This window comes from Carlito syrichta, unplaced genomic scaffold (genome assembly GCF_000164805.1).
Source record: "Carlito syrichta isolate Samal-C Ts95f unplaced genomic scaffold, Tarsius_syrichta-2.0.1 Scaffold308972, whole genome shotgun sequence".
Lineage (NCBI taxonomy): Eukaryota > Metazoa > Chordata > Mammalia > Primates > Tarsiidae > Carlito > Carlito syrichta.
The window spans coordinates 223,473-243,274 of record NW_007253068.1 but is presented as its reverse complement, the minus strand read 5'-3'; the positions used below and the strand labels follow the sequence as shown (position 1 = coordinate 243,274).

General features: G+C 34.5%; 1 protein-coding gene across 1 annotated transcript in view; it reads right to left on the bottom strand.

Annotated features, from left to right (window-relative positions):
* The window catches only part of CCDC7 (coiled-coil domain containing 7), a 107,451-nt gene extending 87,899 nt beyond the window's left edge, over positions 1–19,552 (bottom strand). Inside the window, exons 1-8 of the mRNA XM_008066496.1 lie at positions 19,234–19,552; positions 17,196–17,288; positions 12,503–12,586; positions 8,879–8,899; positions 7,495–7,527; positions 3,427–3,590; positions 2,005–2,066; positions 1,179–1,235 (exon numbers count right to left, since the gene is read on the bottom strand). Of these exons, the coding sequence (XP_008064687.1) occupies positions 1,179–1,235; positions 2,005–2,066; positions 3,427–3,590; positions 7,495–7,527; positions 8,879–8,899; positions 12,503–12,586; positions 17,196–17,288; positions 19,234–19,512 (793 nt within the window). The 5' untranslated portion in view covers positions 19,513–19,552. The remainder of the gene's footprint in view (positions 1–1,178; positions 1,236–2,004; positions 2,067–3,426; positions 3,591–7,494; positions 7,528–8,878; positions 8,900–12,502; positions 12,587–17,195; positions 17,289–19,233) is intronic.
* Positions 19,553–19,802: the final 250 nt, after the last annotated feature.

Sequence of the window (19,802 nt, the reverse complement as noted above, 5' to 3'; positions counted from 1 at the left end):
CTCCATTCGCCTGAAAATTTGTTTCCCATCCTCTTACTTTGAGTCTGTGTATGTCCTTTCTAGTGAGATGGGTCTCTTGAAGGCAGTATATTGTTGCCTGGTGATATAAACAAGAGATGTTGGAGAGGATGTGGGGAAAAGGGAACACTTCTACACTGTTGATTAGAATGTAAACTAATACAACCTCTGTGGCAAAACAGTGTGGTGATTTCTAAAAAATCTGAAAACCAACCTTCCATATGACCCAGAAATCTCCCTTCTGGGTATATACCCAGAGGAATTCAAATCATTCTATAAAAAAGATAACTGCATGTGCATGTTTATGGCAGCATTATTCACAATAGCAAAAACATGGAACCAATTGTGCTGCCCATCAAAAGTGAATAAAGAAAATGTGATACATTAAAAAAAAAAAAAACAACTTTCCATTTTTCTGCATTTTTATGTCTTTTACAATGAAAGTACACTAATGGGTTTTTTAATTTTTATTTACTTAAAAGAATATAAAGTTGGGTAGAAAGTAATAATTATATTTATCCGTATAATGAAGCTATACTTTATCTTATTTGATCGTAATAAAATTATGATATTGGTAAAAAAAAAAAAAAAAAAAAAAAAACTGAGGCTGAAAGAGGGCAGAATTCCCAGCAACTTGTTCCAACCAAATCTTATTTTCCACTTCTAAACTGTATTCAATAGCAAACCTTACACTATTGTTTCAAAATTCTCTCCAGTACTAAGACATGAGCAAGGCAATTTCTCCGTTTTATTGACAAGTAATCAAAAATTTGACACGTATTCTAGCAGTTCTTTATATTCATGAACTAACAAGTACTCAGCTACAGTCAAAGCATTAGTGTATATAACTTCAAGTAACAAAATCTATTAACAATTTAAATTTTATCGCTGCTTCACCTCACAGGCCTGCCAACATTTCAGTAGGAAACTTTAATCACAACTGAAAATCCTCCATTCCTGTACTAGCATGACACTCCTGGAAAATGAATCTAGTTTTAGTAACATGAAGCCTTAACTAGGAATTTCAATACTTGCTTGACAACCAGCTCAATTTTGGGCTCCAAACTCCAGGAATCTGTGTTGTGATCCTAATAGTTATTATAATATATATAATAACAGAGTTTATTAACACAATAATGCTTAAATGAGTGGAAACTTACGTGGTCCTGTTACAGAAACATCCATAAATCCATCGGTTAAATGGGTTTTTATGAATTCTGAAATAATGAAAAGTATATTTGCCATTATGAATTTCAAATAGCAACTAGATATACAAAATGGAGTTTAAATTTTATAGTTTTTATTTTAGTGATTCATTCAAGAGAAAGAAACCTCTATGAAAAAATAGTAGCTGCTAATACCACAGATCCTCCCAACCAGGCAACAAATGAAAGAATGTATGTGACAGCTAATTATGAACTCATTTTCTCATCAAAATTTGTTTTTTCTCTTATATTTTCTCATATTAGTTGATGGTACCCTTATCATCTAATCTCCCTTCCTTTCATATTCAATCATCAAGTTTTACCAATTCTATCAAGTAAATATTTATCAAACCTGTCCCTTTTCTTCTCTTTTACCAGTACTCTAAAAAAGGTACTTACCACACATCTAAGGTATAACTTCCCTTTCCTACTTCCAGTCTCCAAATCTAGCCTCTATAATATGACCAAAATAATCTCTCTAAAAGTAAATCTAACAATGTCACTCCTCTCCAAAAAAATATCTTTAATGATTCCCTATTATATTTGAAAAAAAAGTCCAGTATCCAAGCCCTCTATGACTTGGCTTTTTCACCCAGCTGATCTTGAACTACTGGCCTCAAGCAATCCTCCAGTCTCAGCTTCCCGAGGTGCTGAGATTCAAGCATGTGCCACTGCACCTAGCCTGTATAACTTTATAATTGCAATTTTTAATACTATAAATCTCAAAATGTTAATACACTTAGGAAACCTTATAAAGGCCAAACACATAAAATATTATTACCTTCAATTTTCTGCTCTACAATTTCAAAACTTTTCACTCTTTTTGGTGGCTGTTCTTTATCCCTGTTAAGTTTTAATAAATAAAACATGTTTTAACATATCAAAGAATAAGCGTTCAAATTACACTTAACTGGAATGTATAGTTAAACATATGAAGTGTGTAAAATAAAAAACAGCATATTATTTAACCTTTAATCACTGACAGTAAGGCAAGCAACTAGTGACAAGCAAATAAGTATAAAAATTAAAGTACGTAATTCCATAAATTCTATGTATTCCACAGATATAATTAGGTATACTAACAACATGAACAATAAAAATAGCAAAAATAAATTGGGTAGAAATGTGAGCTTTATTATTTCTAATGTGTTATTATCAATGGTATAATGGTGAACATCACAATTCTTGAATGAGACTACCTGGCCCAAAACCTGTTTCGCCCATTTACTAATTATATGACCTCAGGCTCATTATTTAACTTCTCTGAACTTTAGTTTTTTCATATTAAAATTGGGGTATAATAGTACCTTTCTAATAGGTAGTTATAAAGATCAAAGGAGATTATATACATAGTTACGAGAAAAATACCTAGCAGACAGCAGACACTTAAATGTCAAGCATTAATATTAATATATGGTCTGAAACTAATTTCATGCCACATAATAAACAGCTCAAATGAATATACCTGAACCTCAGAACCAAGGATCTAGTTATACAACTCCCATGGGAGCCAACTCAAGTACCACTCTCTTCATTATTTTAATTCACTGACAGATATTATCAATAAAGTAACCGCATGATATATAATAGTCTCTCCCAATTGTGGGTATGTGCTTTCTATTTTAACACTACAAAATAAAAGAATTTTGTGTATATTTAATGTAAAAACATGATTGATTACTCATAACTGTAAAATGTTTACTTGTATAAGTTGGTAGCACAATTTCTTTTTTATTTTTATTTTATTTTAAAGATGAGTTGTTAGTACAATTTCTAATGAAGATGTTCATTAACAATGAAATATTTAATTGAACTTTATTTCCTATTCGTTAGTGGGAATTACCTAATCAAACTGAGAGAAACATTCATACACCAGATAATTCAAAGCCAGCAATATTCAATATAACTTTCTAATAACAATCACGTTACTACTAAGTACCTGAAATGTAATTAGTGTGACTAAGACAGTCACTTTTTAAATTGAATTGAATTTGAATAACTATATGCAGCTAGTGACTACTGTATTGCACAGTGCCCTCTCAGACTATTAAAAATTTCAAATAGAAACAAGCTGATTGGACCTGATTCAATTTACAAGCACTATGTATTGCCACAATAGCTGACTCATTATCTTATATTCAGTGCTAATTATATACCCCCTCTTATTGTTTTTAATTCAATTAGTTCTTATATTTTTACTTACATGGGTTTAGACAAGGCTTTAAAGGAGCAGCGAGACTCCTGTTTAAGGCGATTTCTCAGTTCTTCAAGTTTGTGCACAAGTTTTACTACTTGTGCAATACTTAAAGTGACTGTTTTCTCAGGTTCTGGAAGCTCTTCTTCTAAAACAGTTTGATCTTTACTTATCTAAAACAATAAAACTTACCAGTTACTTTAAAAATACCCATTTTTCTCCCATATCTCAAAGACATTTCATTATTTCCTTTATCAAATCTAAGTAATTTTTATAGCATTACTCCGGTCTATAGCTATAGTCAAATACCTATATAATATTTTACAAATATAGGAGCAATTACCTATCAATAGCTCAGTGAAGGCTTTTACAGGTAAAAATTAAAATCTAATCTTCTGCTTATTATTTTAACATATAGAAACTTCAACGAGTCCAGTAACAACACATGCACAGAAGAGACGAAGGTACAGTATGGAACAGAAGTGAAATTATCAGCTAAAAGATTTCATCAAAGAGACCTGTGCAGCACAGGTTTCAGCAGGACAACTCTGAAGAGTACAGGCTACAGGCTCATCCTACATTTCTCTAGTGAAAACTCACCATATACTCTGATGGCTTCAAAATGTATCTCTGTTAATGCAACATGACCACAGGCATTAACTTTATCAACATGTACTGACAAAATCTGTCAGCAGTAAAAAGAAGCTTATTCAAAAATTCTCAAATGTTAATATGCATAAAAATCCTAGGGGAGCCTGTTAAAGCAGCAGATTCCTAACCCCCCCCCCCACACACACACACAAACATACAAATTCTAACTCAGTAATGTGCATTTATAACAGATATATTGGGTAACATTTAATCATGTTCCATCAACTACACTTTAAGAAACACTCCTTGAAAGGCAGAAGATAATACAAACACTTAGGCAATGTCTCTCGTGCACCAAATGAAGAAAATATTCAAGAGAAGCAATTATGGGTTTAAACATTGAAAAACTCAGAGTTCCGTATCAGAAGTACAGTTGTGTAGTAAGGATTCCTCCTGAGGATTAGAAATTCATAAATTGGGATTTCAGTCATACTGGATATGATGGTAAGTTGACAGTAGTAAACAACAGACACAGAAAAAAGTGGACACATAAAAATGAACACATTTGACAGCTACTTAGGAAGCAAAATCAAAAGAACTCATGGATGGGTTAAATATTAGGAACAGATGGAAGTAAGTTTTCAAGGATGATTTCCACATTACTGGTTTACCCAATTTGATAAACAGTTCTACCATTCAGAGATAGGGAACACTAGACAGATATGAGTTTAGGAGTAAAAAATTCTTGTTGCTGGCCCATTAGGTTTGAAATGGAATAATCTAGCAGGTAATTGTATACAAGCCTGAAGTTCAGAGGACCATTTTAAGCAGAGGTATATGTTTCTAAATTACCAGAACAAAAGTAATACTTGAATGGAAAAACTGGATGAGATTGCCTAGAGAGAAAGCTTAGAGTAAAGAAAGAAAAAGAAAGGCATAGGATAAAATCTTGAGGCACTCCAACAATTAGTGCTTGATTAAAGGAAGTAATTCTAAAAACAGAGACAAAGAGGTAAAAGAGCTAGAAGAGTATGATTCACAGAACCAAAGGAATAGTGTTTCAGAAATGAGGAAGTAATCAATAATATTAACTATGGCAGAGGTAAAGAAAAATGTCTGTTGAGTTTAACAGCATACAAAATACTGGGAACCATATGGAGAGAATGTTTTTTGTTATGGAGACAGAATCCAGTCTAGGTAAGTTGAGAAATGTTTGGGAAGAAAGAACACAGTATACAGTAAATTAATATACAAATACATTGAATCTGTAATAGATGCTCCACAGCTAAACTCGAGGTTTTATTTAAAAAAAAAAAATCCATAAACAACTCAAATTGTTTTACTTGATACCCCTAGTTGGCTCTTATAATGAAAGAATGCACAGATTAACCTCTTCACTAGGTGCCAGTTTATCAGTTGGATAACACCGGGAAAAAGACTGCAGTGTTTTTCTCTCCACTCACTTATAAATCTTTTTTGCCTTTATTCTCTGACAATAATATAATTACTATTTCTCTAATATTATTAATTTGCATACAAAATAACTTTAAAAAATTCTTTAATGAAAGCAGAGAAATAAGCATGTAACTAGAAGGGAATTTGGCATCAAATGAAAGCTTGATAAGCATATTCTGAAACTGAAAGAGACAAAAGAGAATGACTCATCAAAGTTCTTGAGCAGTCCAGAGGATATGGGACTCAGAAGTGAAAGAATTAGTCTTATGTCTGAGGAGAAACAATATCTCTGTTTTAACAGGTGAAAAGGAAAAGAAAATGAGTACAGACATCAATACTTCGGTTGCTAGCAAGAAATTAAGGAGTTCCAACCAATGGTCTGCGCTCCAAGCGACTGGATAAAAGTGAAGATGAAAATGGGACAGAGGCAGTGGGTCTGAGATAGTGATTCTCTCCATATGGTGAAAATCATTTGAGACATGCAATAGAATTTCCAGGCAGTATTTAAAGTAGTACTTCTGCCTGACCTATTGTGTCATTTTTTTTCACTAATGTTTTACAGCTAAGCTATAGGCCTAGAGAAAGTGAATAATTATATTTACACAAGGTTAAGTTTTGTTAGACCAGTGCAATGAAAAAAGGAAAATACAGTATAACAGAGATTGGGAAGTTAAGAAATTTACTTGTAATGAAGTGTATAGTCTCTAAGCTAAAACAGAAAGATTAGCAAAAATTCTCTAAGGTAAAGGAATAAATGATCTGGAGGTCTTGGTGAAGTTCAAGTATGGCCAGAGCAATATTTAAAGTAATAATGGAAAAGATAAAAATTTTTAGTTTAAAAATAAGTTGCCTGAATTAATGATTTCTTTTATAATACGGCAATTTGGTTAATGAAAGGCCCGGAATGGGAATAGAAGTGGAAGTGAAGAGTAAAGAAGAACACTAGATATTTGGAGATGAGGATTCAAGGAACTAAGAGGCCAGGATTTTAAATAGGTCATGTACATTGACAGGACTGAGTGTAAAAAGAAGAGAGAAGGCAAATTCATGAAAAAACAAACACAGAATAAAAAGAGGCTGATAAATGAAAAGAAGAAGGTAGAAAACAAGCTGAATTTCCCAAGTTGCAGAGAAGTACACATTTTACAAGACGGTAGAGGAATAGTGGACTTTACCCCAACCCCACCTCTCTGGGAGGATAAAGACCACTACATCACAGTCAAATAAGAACTACTGATATTTTCCAGTGTCACACCTATCCTAAAGCAAGGAATGTACAGACCTTGAAAGTCTTCTACTCTGAGGCCAGAGGTAAAATAAGGAGATATGAGGTTATAGTTGCAGTTTCTATCTTTATCCTTTAATTTTATATTCCAAATAAATAAGCCTATTTTCTTTAAATAGCCTAGGCTTCAAGAGTATATAATTGGACTGATCCATAAGTGTGACCAAGGGAGAAAAAAAATTATTCTGCAAATCACTAAATCTATCCTGGAAATCATTCTGATATATTAACAGCGTATAAAAAGTAGTTCCAAAGTAGAATTAAAAGGCCCTAAGGACAGAGACCAGTAGTTCTCAATCTAATCGTAAAATACTTAAAAATTGAAAATATAAGAGAACATCATTAAAATAACATATTAAGTTTATAAAACATCAATATATAATTTTATATCTACACATATATCATTTTGCATGATTTTTAAAATATAGCAGAAATTTTTATCCTGATAAATTCTCTCGTTACTTACTCTTTTAAGTAAATTGGAAAAAAATAATTCAGGTTCCATTATTCAATTTTAGAGAAAGAATGTATCAAACTCAGAGTATTAAAAGATATATGCAGGAATACAGTGTGCTAAATCACTAAGAAAATTTTATTTCATCCACTTATTCCTTCTCTACCTAAAACAAAAAATTGCCTAATAACCAACAGTTACTTAAAATCTTTTAACTTATACATACTTCAAATTGGTCTTCAAATAAGTTAAAATATTAATTTAATTAAAAATTAAGAGATGTTATACTTACCTCCTCCAACTGATTAACCTGCTGCTGAAACCACTTTTTAAAAAAAAAGGAAACCAGAAAGACATAGTTAATGACAAGTTAAATTTTTTCAGAGAAATAAATGTATACATACATATGTATCTGTGTCTATGAATCTTCATCTATCAAATATCAGTCCTGACTCAACCATTATTTAGGATTTAAAATGGGGTCAGTGCTCTATTCACAATAGCAAAAACATGCTGCCCATTGAAGCTGGACTGGATAAAAAAAATGTGGTACACATACACTATGGAATATTATGCAGCCATAAAGGAGGACAAACATATGGACTTCACAGTAACTTGGATGGATTTAGAGTCTATCATGCTCAGTGATCTATTACAGAAACAAAGAACTGATTACCATATGTTCTCAATCATAAGGTGACCTTGAACAATTAGCATAATACTATAAAAAAGAAATTGGCAAGGCCAGGCTCAGTGGCTCAGCCTATAATCCCAGCACTTTGGAAGGCCGAGGCAAGTGTATTGCCTGAGCCCGCGGGTTTGAGACCAGCCCGGGAAACTTGGCAAGACCTCATCTCTACAATAGATTAAAAAAAATTAGGTGCAGTAGTGCACACCTGTAGTTCCAGCTACTTGGAAAGCTGAGGCAGAAGGATCGACGGAGCCCAGGTCAAAGCTGGAGTGGCCGTGAGTGTGCCACAGCACTCCAGCCTGGGTGACAGAGTGAGACTCCAACTCAAAAAAAAGAAAAGAAAGGGACTGGCAAAAGTGGGAAGCTGTCAGGGGAGGGGGGTGGGATTGGCAGGTGAGGGAAACTGTCAGGGGAGGGAGGGGGTACACCTCATCAACAAGTGTACCTGTATAATACCTAACCCTGAATTGTACCCCATATCTTTAAATTATAAATTAAAGAAAATAAATTAAAATAAAATAACTGGGGCTAGTTCAACACCCAAATGAACATAAAATGCATAAATATTACATAAAATGTGTAAATAGATGGGCTCGGTGGCTCAGCCTGTAATCTCGCACTTTGGGAGGCTGAGGTGAGTGGATTACCTGAGCCCACAGGTTCGAGACCTGCCTGGGCATCTCTACAATAAATCAAAAAATTAGCCAGGTGTGGTAGTGTGCGCCTGTAGTTCCAGTTACTTGGAAGGCTGAGGCAGAAGGATCGACGGAGCCCAGAAGGTCGAGGTTGCAATGGCCGGGAGCGTGCCACTGCACTACAGTCTTGGGTGACAGAGTGAGACTCCAACTCAAAAAAAAAGTAAAAATATATATAGCAGCAAGTTGAGAGTTATTTTACTTCTTCAAAACTTAGAAACCTCTTCTTCATTTACATGTATTTATATATAAAGTTTTAGTAGATTTAAGCTGTAATATATTGAACATACCTTAAAAAGAGATTCCAAAATCTGGAAAAATGAAGTTTTAATTAATACATTTAAAAACAGAATTCTTCACAATATATGATATATAATATTTACTTCAAATTATTTAATACTATAAGGATTGGCAGTAGTGGGAATCTGTTGGGGGAGGGGGGCACACCTCATCAACAAGGTTACCTGCATAATGAATATTTGTATACCTACTGTAAATTGTAGCCCCACATCTTTAAAATAAAAAATTTTAAAAGGCCAGGCACAGTGGCTCAAGCCTATAATCCCAGCACTTTGGGAGGGCCAAGGTGAGGGAACTGCCTGAGCTCACAGGTTCAAGAACAGCCTGGGCAACTTCGCAAGACCTCATCTCTACAATAAATCAAACTATTAAGCGGGGTATGGTAGCGCACACCTCTATAGTTCGGGCTACTTGGAAGGCTAAGGCAGAAGGATCACCTGAGCCCAGAAGGTCAATGCTGGAGTGGCCTTGAATGTGCCACTACACTCCAGTTTGAGTGACAGAATGAGACTCCAACTCAAAAAACTTAAAAATAAAAAACAAATATTTAATTCAAATATTTTTTAGTTTTCAATTACAAAAATGTACTAATTGTTAAAAATATAACTTTATAAATCTATAGTTCAAAATCATAATAGTTTTATATTTAGAGACTGTTTTTAGTTCATCTTGCACAACTTAGTTCTTGATTTTTTTTTAAAAAAAAAAAGGTCGGGCTTGGTGGCTCAGTCTATAATCCTAGCAATTTGGAAGGCCGAGGTGAGTGGACTCCCTGAGCCCACGAGTTTGAGACCAGCCCGGGAAACTTGGCAAGACCTTAACTCTACAATAAATTTTAAAATTTAGCCAGGCGTGGTAGCGCACACCTGTAGTTCCGGCTACTTGGAAGGGTAGGACGGAAAGATCACCAGAGCCTAGCAGGTCAGTGCTGGGGTGGCCATGAGTGCAACTCCGCACTGCAGCCTGGGCAACACAGTGACACTCCAACTCAAAAAAAAAAATTCCCAGTCCTAGAATTAAAAAAAAAAAAAATCCCTTCTTAAGACATCTATATTGGGAGGCTCCACATAATTCACATAAATCATTTCATCTATTTTCTTAATACAGTTAAGGAATAAAATTTACATTCCTCTCAGAAGATCATTATATTTCTTTTCATATAACAGCAAGTACAATAACAAAAAGGATTATCTTCCCACACTACCACTTCAATACAACTCTGTACCTGCTAGAGGACCCAAAAAAATCAAGATACAAAATATTATATTTCCACTTAATATTTTTAATGGAAAATGCAAAGAACTGGCTTGGGAGATTGTGAGAGAAATTGAATAAACATACAAAAACCAGTAACAGATTGTCCCTGACTTACCATAGTTGAGCTTAACAATTTTTCAATCTTACAGTAGTGTGAAAATGATATGCATTTAGTAGAAACCATACTTCAAGTAACTATACAACCTTTCTGTTTTTCACTTTGAGTACAGTATTCAACAAATTATGTGACAAATTCAATACTTTGTTGTAAAATAGGCTTTGTGTTAGATGACATTGCCCAATTCTAGGCTAATGCAAGTGTTCTAAGCACATTTAAGGTAGGATAGACTAAGCTATAATGTTTGGTAGATTAAGTATAATAAATGCATTTTCAACTTGATGTTTTCAACTTACAATGGGTTTATCAGCCATAACCCCATCAAAAGGTGAGGAGCACCTGTACACAGTCCAATATTTACCACTTAAATATATAATGTTAAAATGATTACATTTGCCACAAAAATAGATAGCTCACCATATCACATCTGGGTAAAAGTTTTGAATTACATTATTAAAGGAAAAATGTTACTACATACATTCAGGCAGAAAAAACCTTACTTGCAACTGAACAAAAATTAGGCTAGTTAACATTTCTCTTCTGTAGCACTAACTCTAGATCTGTGGTTCAAAAAGTGAGGTCCCATGGCAATAGCATCAACACCATCTACAAGCATACTCATTAGTAATGCAAATTCTTGGGCCCTACCCCAGCCTACTAAATCAGAAACTCTTGGACTGGCGCCAGCAATTTGTTTTAACTAGTCTTGCAAGTGATCGCTTTGCGTGCTAAAGTTTGAGAATCACTAAGATAAATAATAAGAAAGCAAAAATCTAATTAAAAAGAGGTGAGGCTCTTCAGAAAATATACCAAAGAAAATTCATATCCTGTGTGCAAAGAAAAATATTTTTAGCTACAAAAGTGTTTAGAAAGTAATGCCCACTAAGGCACACAGTATTCCAAGATGTCCACAATGTCCACCTTGGAATAACATCATTTTTTTCACTATCAAGAGAGATTCTAAGGTCCTCAAAACCTCCCTTCCTGTGTTAGAACCTGATGGGAAACATTAGTATATATCAATTCAATCACCAACTGTAGCTTGAGTGCTACAATTATTTAAACCACTGTGAAATGTCTTTTTATTGAATAGTGACTTGTTTATCTTTTTACTAATTGATAGGTAGGCATTATCTACAAAATCTAGAAAATCCTCTGTCAGGTTTACATGATCCAAATATTTTACCCTAATTCGAAATTTCTCTTGTCCTTCTCTCAATAAAATTTTATAAAATATAGATGTTAATTTTAATATAATTGAATTTATCAATCTTTCTTTTCAGGATTTGTATTTGTTTTATAATTGTAGGTGATAAAGATAAACTTCTATATTTGCCTCTAAAACTTTTATTGTTTTTTCTCTTATATTTAGTTCTTTATCCACCAGAAAATGATTTTTGTATATGCTACCATCATATATCAAATCAACTTTATTTTTTACCTTATAAATAATACCACTGTTGGCTCTGTTATCAACAAAATTTTCCGCATATGAAAAGGGCTATATTGGAGTCATTTTTCAATTTCATTATTGTCTAGTCTTGCACCAAAAGCACACAATAATAATTAATATAGCTTTACAATAAATCTTGATATCTGTCAGGGCAAGTCCTTTCACCTTGTTCTTTTTCTTCAGAAATCACTTGGTTATTCCTGGACCACTGAAATGCTATATAAGATTCAGAATTAGTTATAAATTTGCACCAAAATTAAACCTATTAGGATATTTAGGGAGTGGTGACAGCAAAAACTGTGCAGTTAGAGAAGTTCAAGGACCTATGCGCCACAGAAATACTGAAAAAACGAGCAGAAACTCTCAGAATCAATTTTGTCAAAACTCTGAAAAAATAATTAAACATAAAGCAATTAGGTAATGCCACATCAAAAAGTATAGCTTAAACACCATAGGAGAACTGTGTGGCATTTTAACTTAGTTTTGCCCTGCCCTCTCTCCCAGCACAGTAGCAGTCTTAAAGATAGCAATCTTCATTAAGACTCATACAACTATTGAAAAATCAACTCAAAGTTCATGTCTTATTAATGGTGAGCCAGTGGCATAATCTTTGTATTTGGGCATATAAAATAAAGAAAAACAAATAATGCTTTCCAATGCCACTTAAAATTCCTTAAGTCACTGAATCTAGGTTACTGCTGCTAACTGGATATCACATTCAAGTTTCAACAACCAATACAAGTTTTAATATTTTACACTTGACAATTTGTACAAAAAAATACATACATTATGTTCTTCCTTATCTGCTTCTTCTAGCTGAGATGCAAACTGTGAACAGCCTAACAAGAATGAATTCATATCATCTCCAACCTTCCAAAAAGAATAAAACATATAGTTACTTTTACTTCAGAATCCATATGCATATCTGTCTTGTTTTAGTATACTTAACTAGTCTTTTAAAATACTTCACTTTTTGTGTAATTTATGTCCCTTCAAACATCTAAGGCAAGAAACACTGCTTCAAATACTATACTAGCAAATTATCCCAGAGAGAAAATACGGAACAAAAGTAAATACCAGGTAGTAACCCACTTATGTCTCTCATCTCTATCCCCTCTAAACAGTCCCAAAAAATCCTAGCCTTACACTCCTAAAATTTCTAGGTGACCCCAGAAAAGGTAACCACTAAGTATATACCTTAAAAACAACTCTTTGTAGGCCAGGCGTGGTGGCTCAAGCCTATAATTACAGTACTTTGGAAGGCCAAGCTAAGAGGATTGCCTGAGCTCAGAGGTTCAAGACAACTTGGTGAGACCTCGTCATTACAATAAATCAAAAAATAAGCCGGGAGCGGTGGCACATGCCTGTAATTCCAGCTATTTGGAAGGCTGAGGAGGAAGGATCACCTGAGCCCAGCAGGTCATCTGTGGTGACTGGGAGTGTGCCACTGCACTCCAGCCTGGGCAACAAAGTGAGACTCCAACTCAAAAAAAAAAAAAATCTCTTTGTGTTAGAAAACGAGTGATAACTACAACTTCTGCTACTTGCCAAGAGCTATAGTCTTTCACTCTCACCTAATAAACAATACAAAATGTTGGGGGAAAAACCAGTTACAGATTAAAATGTCACAATGACCAAATCTCTTATAGAGGAGCAGTAATTTGCAAGTCAGAGAACTGACTCATGATAAATAAATACTAGATGCTTGGCAGGGTGCGGTGGGGCTCAAGCCTGTAATGCCAGCACTTTCAGGGACTGAGGTGAGAGGACTGCCTGAGCCCATAGGTTGGAGAACATCCTGGGCAATTTGACAAGGTCTCATCTCTACAATAAATCAAAAAATTAGCCAGGCATGGTAGCACGCACTTGTAGTTCTAGCTACTTAGAAGACTGAGGTGGAAGGATCGCCTGAGCCCAGCAGGTCAACGCTAGGGTAGTTGTGAGCGTGCTACTGCACTCTAGCCTGGGCGACAGAGTGAGACTCCTCAAAAATATATATATATATATTAAATGTTTATCTACAGTCAAGATTCTCATAAAGTGGTTCTCTATGAAGAATGTGTTTCCTGAGCATTAAACATACTCATAAGCTCACATACTTATTGTCATGGTAAAAACCTATAACTATACAGAAGAAGGAAAGAAACTGAAATAATCGCCCAATAAAGTAAAATATGAATGAACTAGAGTTACTAATCACAAATATAAAGTGAGACCATCCACATACTTGGGTATACTCTCCAACCCACATTTGTGTATCAGAGAGAAGTCAGATATAGAGAAGCCAGAGATTGATTTGGTCAAGTTTTCAATTTGACCAAATAAGATCAATAAGCAGGACAGACAGAAGAGTTAAGTACATATGCAAGGCAATGATAATGGTAATAGTGGACCATGCTATTTAATCTGGATAAGGACATAAGGAGGTTTGGGACACTGAAAAGGCAGCAGGCCCAATGGAGTATAGTTCTCAGTGAAATCACAGGATTTTTAGAAACAGACCATTAGACAGACTAAGTGAGAAAGACAGAAGGAAAGATAAAGATGGCCAGAGATTAGGATAATTGAAATTCAAACCATGAAACAGGTACTGGTAATGACAAGGACTAGAGAATATCATCTTCTCAATTTGTGGTTAAGGTGAAATAAAAGACAAGATCATTGGAGGAAAGAAATTCAGTGAACTAAAGTACTAGATTATCTACATAGATATTGAAATCATCAAGAATTATTTCAACAATAGCACTGTGAGATAGGTAAAACATAATACTAGCTGCCCACTTTATATTGATTCTTCCTTTCTTCTTTACTAACAGGACCTCAATTTTATTGGAGATGATAGTATATACAGCCAATAACAATAATAAATTTTCCAGCCTCGTTTACCAATAAAGATAGTCATGTGTCTCAATTAAACTGAGACAAAAATAAACTGTTGAATTTATTCAGAAAGAAACTTCTAGAAAGACCCTTTGAAAGACAAAAGATGCCACTTAAGATTAGGATGCAAAAAGACATGAGAGGCCTTTGCTCCAGTGTTAATATCACCAAAAGAAAAAATACAAAATAAAATAATTTTCATGCTTTTCTTTGAGGACACTGAGAAGGAAAAGACACAAGGCAGACTTGAAGAACTGAATTCCACAGAAAAACAAGCACTTTATAGATAGATAAACAAAGAACCAAGGCCATATTCACACCTAAAGGAGGCATGGTTGAGGCAAGAGGGCACTTGGCATAGTGTGTGCAGTCTAAAAGCAAACCTGTCACTGACAAACAGAATTTAGAGGGTTGAAGAAAACCCATCTAAGCCTTTGATAGCCATTTTTGCCTGGCAGATGAACTGGAATGAAAAGGAACTCCTAAGACAAAAGTAAATCATTCAACTCAATTATCTTTCTCCCACCAAACCCTTCCTGACCTGAACTTTGTCAAGAAGGTTGCAGAAAAGGAGGTCTACATGTCCATTGCAAATGACCAAAATTTAAAAGACTGACAATACCAAGTTTCGGTAAAGATGTGGGACAAGTGGACCTCTCATACAAGTAATTATCCAAGATTAAAGAACACATCTGTCCTCACAAAGACTTGTATACAAATGTTGCCAGGAATTTCATTCATAGCAGCCAAAATAGCTAATGAATACAACAACCCAAATGCTTATTAACTAGTGAATGGATAAACAAATTGCAGTATAGCATGCAATGGAATACTCTTCACAATAAAAGAAACAAACTACTGATATACAGAACAATGTAGATTAATCTCAAAAACATTATGATGAAGGGGGAAGCTAAATAAATAAGGTTATTTACTGTATGACTTAATTTATATGAAATTCTAGAAAAGAAAAAACTAAAACAAAGGACCAGAAAATCACTGGTCTGGAGCCAAGGTAGGAGGAAAGAACTGAATGCAAAGGAGTAGAGTGATTTTTGGGATAATGGAAATGTTTCATATTTTGATTGCTATGGTGATTATACAATTATTGAAGAAGAGAAAACAGAACGCACAGAAATCTCATCTTACATGTCCTTGTGACAATTATATTTTGAATTAATTAAAATTAATTCTATTGAATATAAAAGATATTTAAATCAATCATGTCAGACCTTTTTAGCGGTAAGACTTATTTCTGCCAGTATCAAAACTATTTAAAATTGAAGTCCAAACTCCTGCCAGTTCCAATACTGACACAACAGAAGAAATCAGCCCTTCAGGGAAATCTCTCACTACTGTTACTCAACATAAGAGTGAAAAATCATTGCCAGCACAATAAATCGAGAAGAAAATAAAAAGCATTCAGATTAGACAGGAAGAAGTACAACTGTCTCTATTTGATAACACAATTGTCTTTGTAGAAAGCCCCAAGGAATCTATAGAAAAATTCCTAGAATAGAAAAACACATTGAGCAAGGTTACAAGATATAAGACCAATACACAAAAATCAATCATGGCCAAGGCGAGTGGATTGCCTGAGCCTATGGATTCGAGACCAGCCTGGGCAACTTGGCGAGACCTCATCTCTACAATAAATCAAAAATTAGCCAGGCATGATAGCACACGTCTGTAGTTCCAGCTACTTGGAAGGCTGACGCAGATGGATTGCTAGAGCCCAGCAGGTCAACGTTGGGGTGGCTGTGAGTGTGCCACTATACTCCAAAGGCAACAGAGTGAGACTCCAACTCAAAAAAAAAAAAACCAAAAATCAATCATATTTCTAATTTCTATATAACTCTTAAACTAAAAATAATTGCTTTAACAGTTCCTCTAAAAAATGTGAAATATCAGTGTATAAATCTAACAAATCACATGCAGGATCTACGTGATAAAAATTTTAAAATGCTAATGAAAGAAATCAAACAAGGCCTAAATAAATGGAGAGACATACTATGTTAATGGATTGAAAGACTCAACACAGGTGTTTCATTTTACAGAGCCAAATTCAATCTCTAATAAAAATTAATTAAATTTTTTAAAATACTATATGTGCAAAATGTATTAAAGTTAGTTGAATATTTTTAAAATACACAAAATTACTTTTCAATAGGTTGAAGAAGAACCATAGTCACCTTAATACTTTCCTTCAATATACACAACAAAGACATGTTTAAAACTCAATAACCTCATTTATTCTTTTGTGCTTTTTTTTTAATTTAGCAAGCTTGAAATAGAATACTTTAACATGATTCAGAATACAAATCTCAAACCAACAGCCAAACCCATGCCTAAAAATCAAATAGGAGAAACATTATTAAACATTGAGAGGTTCAAGATACAGGTATGCCTTAATTACACTTTAAGATAGGTGCTGGCAGAAGATGAAAGAGTCAGTATAGTACTTTCAAGTAGAATGGAAAATTCATTCTGAGAACATATATGGATTCTAAAATAAAATCTTTTAAATTTAAATTTGTAAAAAGAAAATCTTGACCCTTTTCAGTGTTAATGTATCTACATTAAGGTTGTATATACTTACAGATAAAGATAATTCTTCATTTTCAGGCTTCACAAAAAGTTTTTCTCCATCTTGAACGGTAAATCCATATGTTTGTTCCAAAGTTGAAACAACCTATTTAAAAAAAGCAAATTAAATACCTTAATAGCTTAAAGTTAATTACGTTGACTATAAAAGATACTTAATCAGCTGGGCTCGGTGGCTCAGCCTGTAATCCCATGCCTTTGGGAGGCTGAGGTGAGTGGATTGCCTGAGCCCGCGGGTTCGAGACCCACCTGGGCAGCGAGACCTCATCTCTAAAAAAATTAAAAGAAAAAAAATAATTATAAAAAGATACTTAATCAATCATGCCAGACCTTTTTAGTCGTAAGACTTATTTTTGCCAGTGGCCATAAACTTAATTTTTCTATCCCATGCCCCATCTCACATCATGAAGTAGCAGCAATACTTCTTCCTACCTGACCCTACTCCCTGCTAATGGAGAAATGCTCTATGACTCTACCATTTCTGTGTTGATATGTATTTAAAAGAGGCTCTATCCATGAATGGCTAAAGTATTAAGAAGAATTTTCCTCAAAGTCTCATTACCTTGACTTTCTTCTCTGCAGCGAATAGAGAAAACAGAAAGAATAAATTTTCTTTGACCAGAAATGAATAAATTTTTAAAGGAAATTCTCTAACCTAATTCCTCAAACTTTTAAAACTTGTATTTTAGAAGTTTGACAAACTATATTCTTTTTACATTTGTGTTCTGCCTCATTGGTCTCACTTAATATTTGGTATGTTTACAATTCAATTCTGGATTATTGTGCAAAATGAAACTCATAGAAAGGGATTTTTTTCCCCTATACTAAGAGCTAAAGTTTCTGAAGTGCAGAGAAGAGTTAACATAGCAGGCATAAGACTTAGAAAGGCCTATCTTTAGAAAGGCCTGCTTGCAAGGTTGGCCTTAAACCTTACATCTGAGAACTTGGATTTCAGAAGGATTCTCACCATTCACTGAAAAGGGCAGCTCACTGTACCCAAATTGTTTGTACAAACAATGTAATTTATACTAAACACCTGCTTTCCTTGTGGGATTCTAGAATTTTGATGCAAGGCAGAGGGTTACTAGGTAACCACTCCCCTGCCCAAAAAAAAAACCCTAGGCACTGATTTTGTACTGATTTCTCTGGTAGACATTTCACATGCGTTGACATGAAACTGAGGGGTTAATTTGATCAGGTCTGCCTGCCCTGCTTGCTACAGGTTGCTTGCTTCTTTTACTTTTTTTAATTTTTTCCATGAAAAGCCTCAGTAGCTGAAGGCCTTAACACTGAATGCTGAAACTTAACCATCACTGGTTATTTTATAGATAACGTACATAGCTCATCATGGTAATGGTTACTCAGCTGTTTTTGAGGAAGTTAAGCCAGCTCCTGTCTAGTTCAAAGCAGATGAGACCACTGACCCTTCAACTGGACCTATGCAAGGTGCCCAAGTGGTGGGTGGCCTTTTGATGTCAGAGGGTAAAAAACTCCACCCTCAGATCATGCTAACCGTGTCATTTTCCATACGTATCCTCTGAAATGCCATAAACTCTGACCATGCTTGCATAGATTGAACCTGTTACTTCACCTTTCCCCACTGCCAATCACCTTTCCCTATGCCTTAAACAAAACACTACCCTAACCCATAAATATTCCTAAATCTTATATTTGGCAAGGGGGATTTGAGAGCTGTTCTCTTACCTCGTTTGGTACCCTTGCAAATAAATCTTTTCTCTTTTGCAAAACTGTGTAACAATGATTGATTTACAGCACACAGGTAGAAAAAACCGGAACCCGGCAAGTAACAGTCACAATTCATTGCTAAAGGAATTAAGCATGTCCTATGTGAATCTAAAGGGATAAGACTCCTGCAATCTTAGATCTGGTTTCCTCCCAATTTCACCTCATGTGCCTACTGTAAAAAATCTTTGCCACCAGTATATGTTGAGCCCTTTGAATTCCTAGCAAATCATCAGACCTGGGGGTCCTTATGGGGACCCTTCTAACACAGGAAACAAGAAGCATCTTACCATCTTCAAATGTTTGGTAATTTTTCTGATCATTTCATCTTCTGCCATTAACTCTTTTGTCTTACTTGAAGGGATGGGCAAAGCATACCGTACTATGGATTCTCCTGTTGGTGGAGATCTTAGAACCATTGTTTCCTTTCTATCACGTATTAATTTTGCACTATGTTTTTCCTTTGGTTTAGGTGTCAATGGTAAATTAAGTGGTCCTTTTTTATTAGTTAATTCTGGAATACTTGGCAACTTCTTACTAGTGGTCAACAGATGCTTTGCTGGCTTCATTTTGTTATTGACTTAGTTTCCAAACTATAGATGAAAACAATGTATTCCTCCCTGTGAATAAAACATTAAAAGATTTAGAGAAAACATCATACCCTAATTTTGTTTTTTTCTTGTTCTGATGCTTTAGCAATTTGTTCAGAGTACATCGAGCAATTTCTGGAAGTTACAACTCCACTTGAGCTTTTTTACATATACAATTTATAGTATTTCCTATAAGGGGAAAAATACATGAAGAGTTTTAGATTTAAAATGATAGAAGGATTATCAACTGCTATGAAGACGGTAAACTC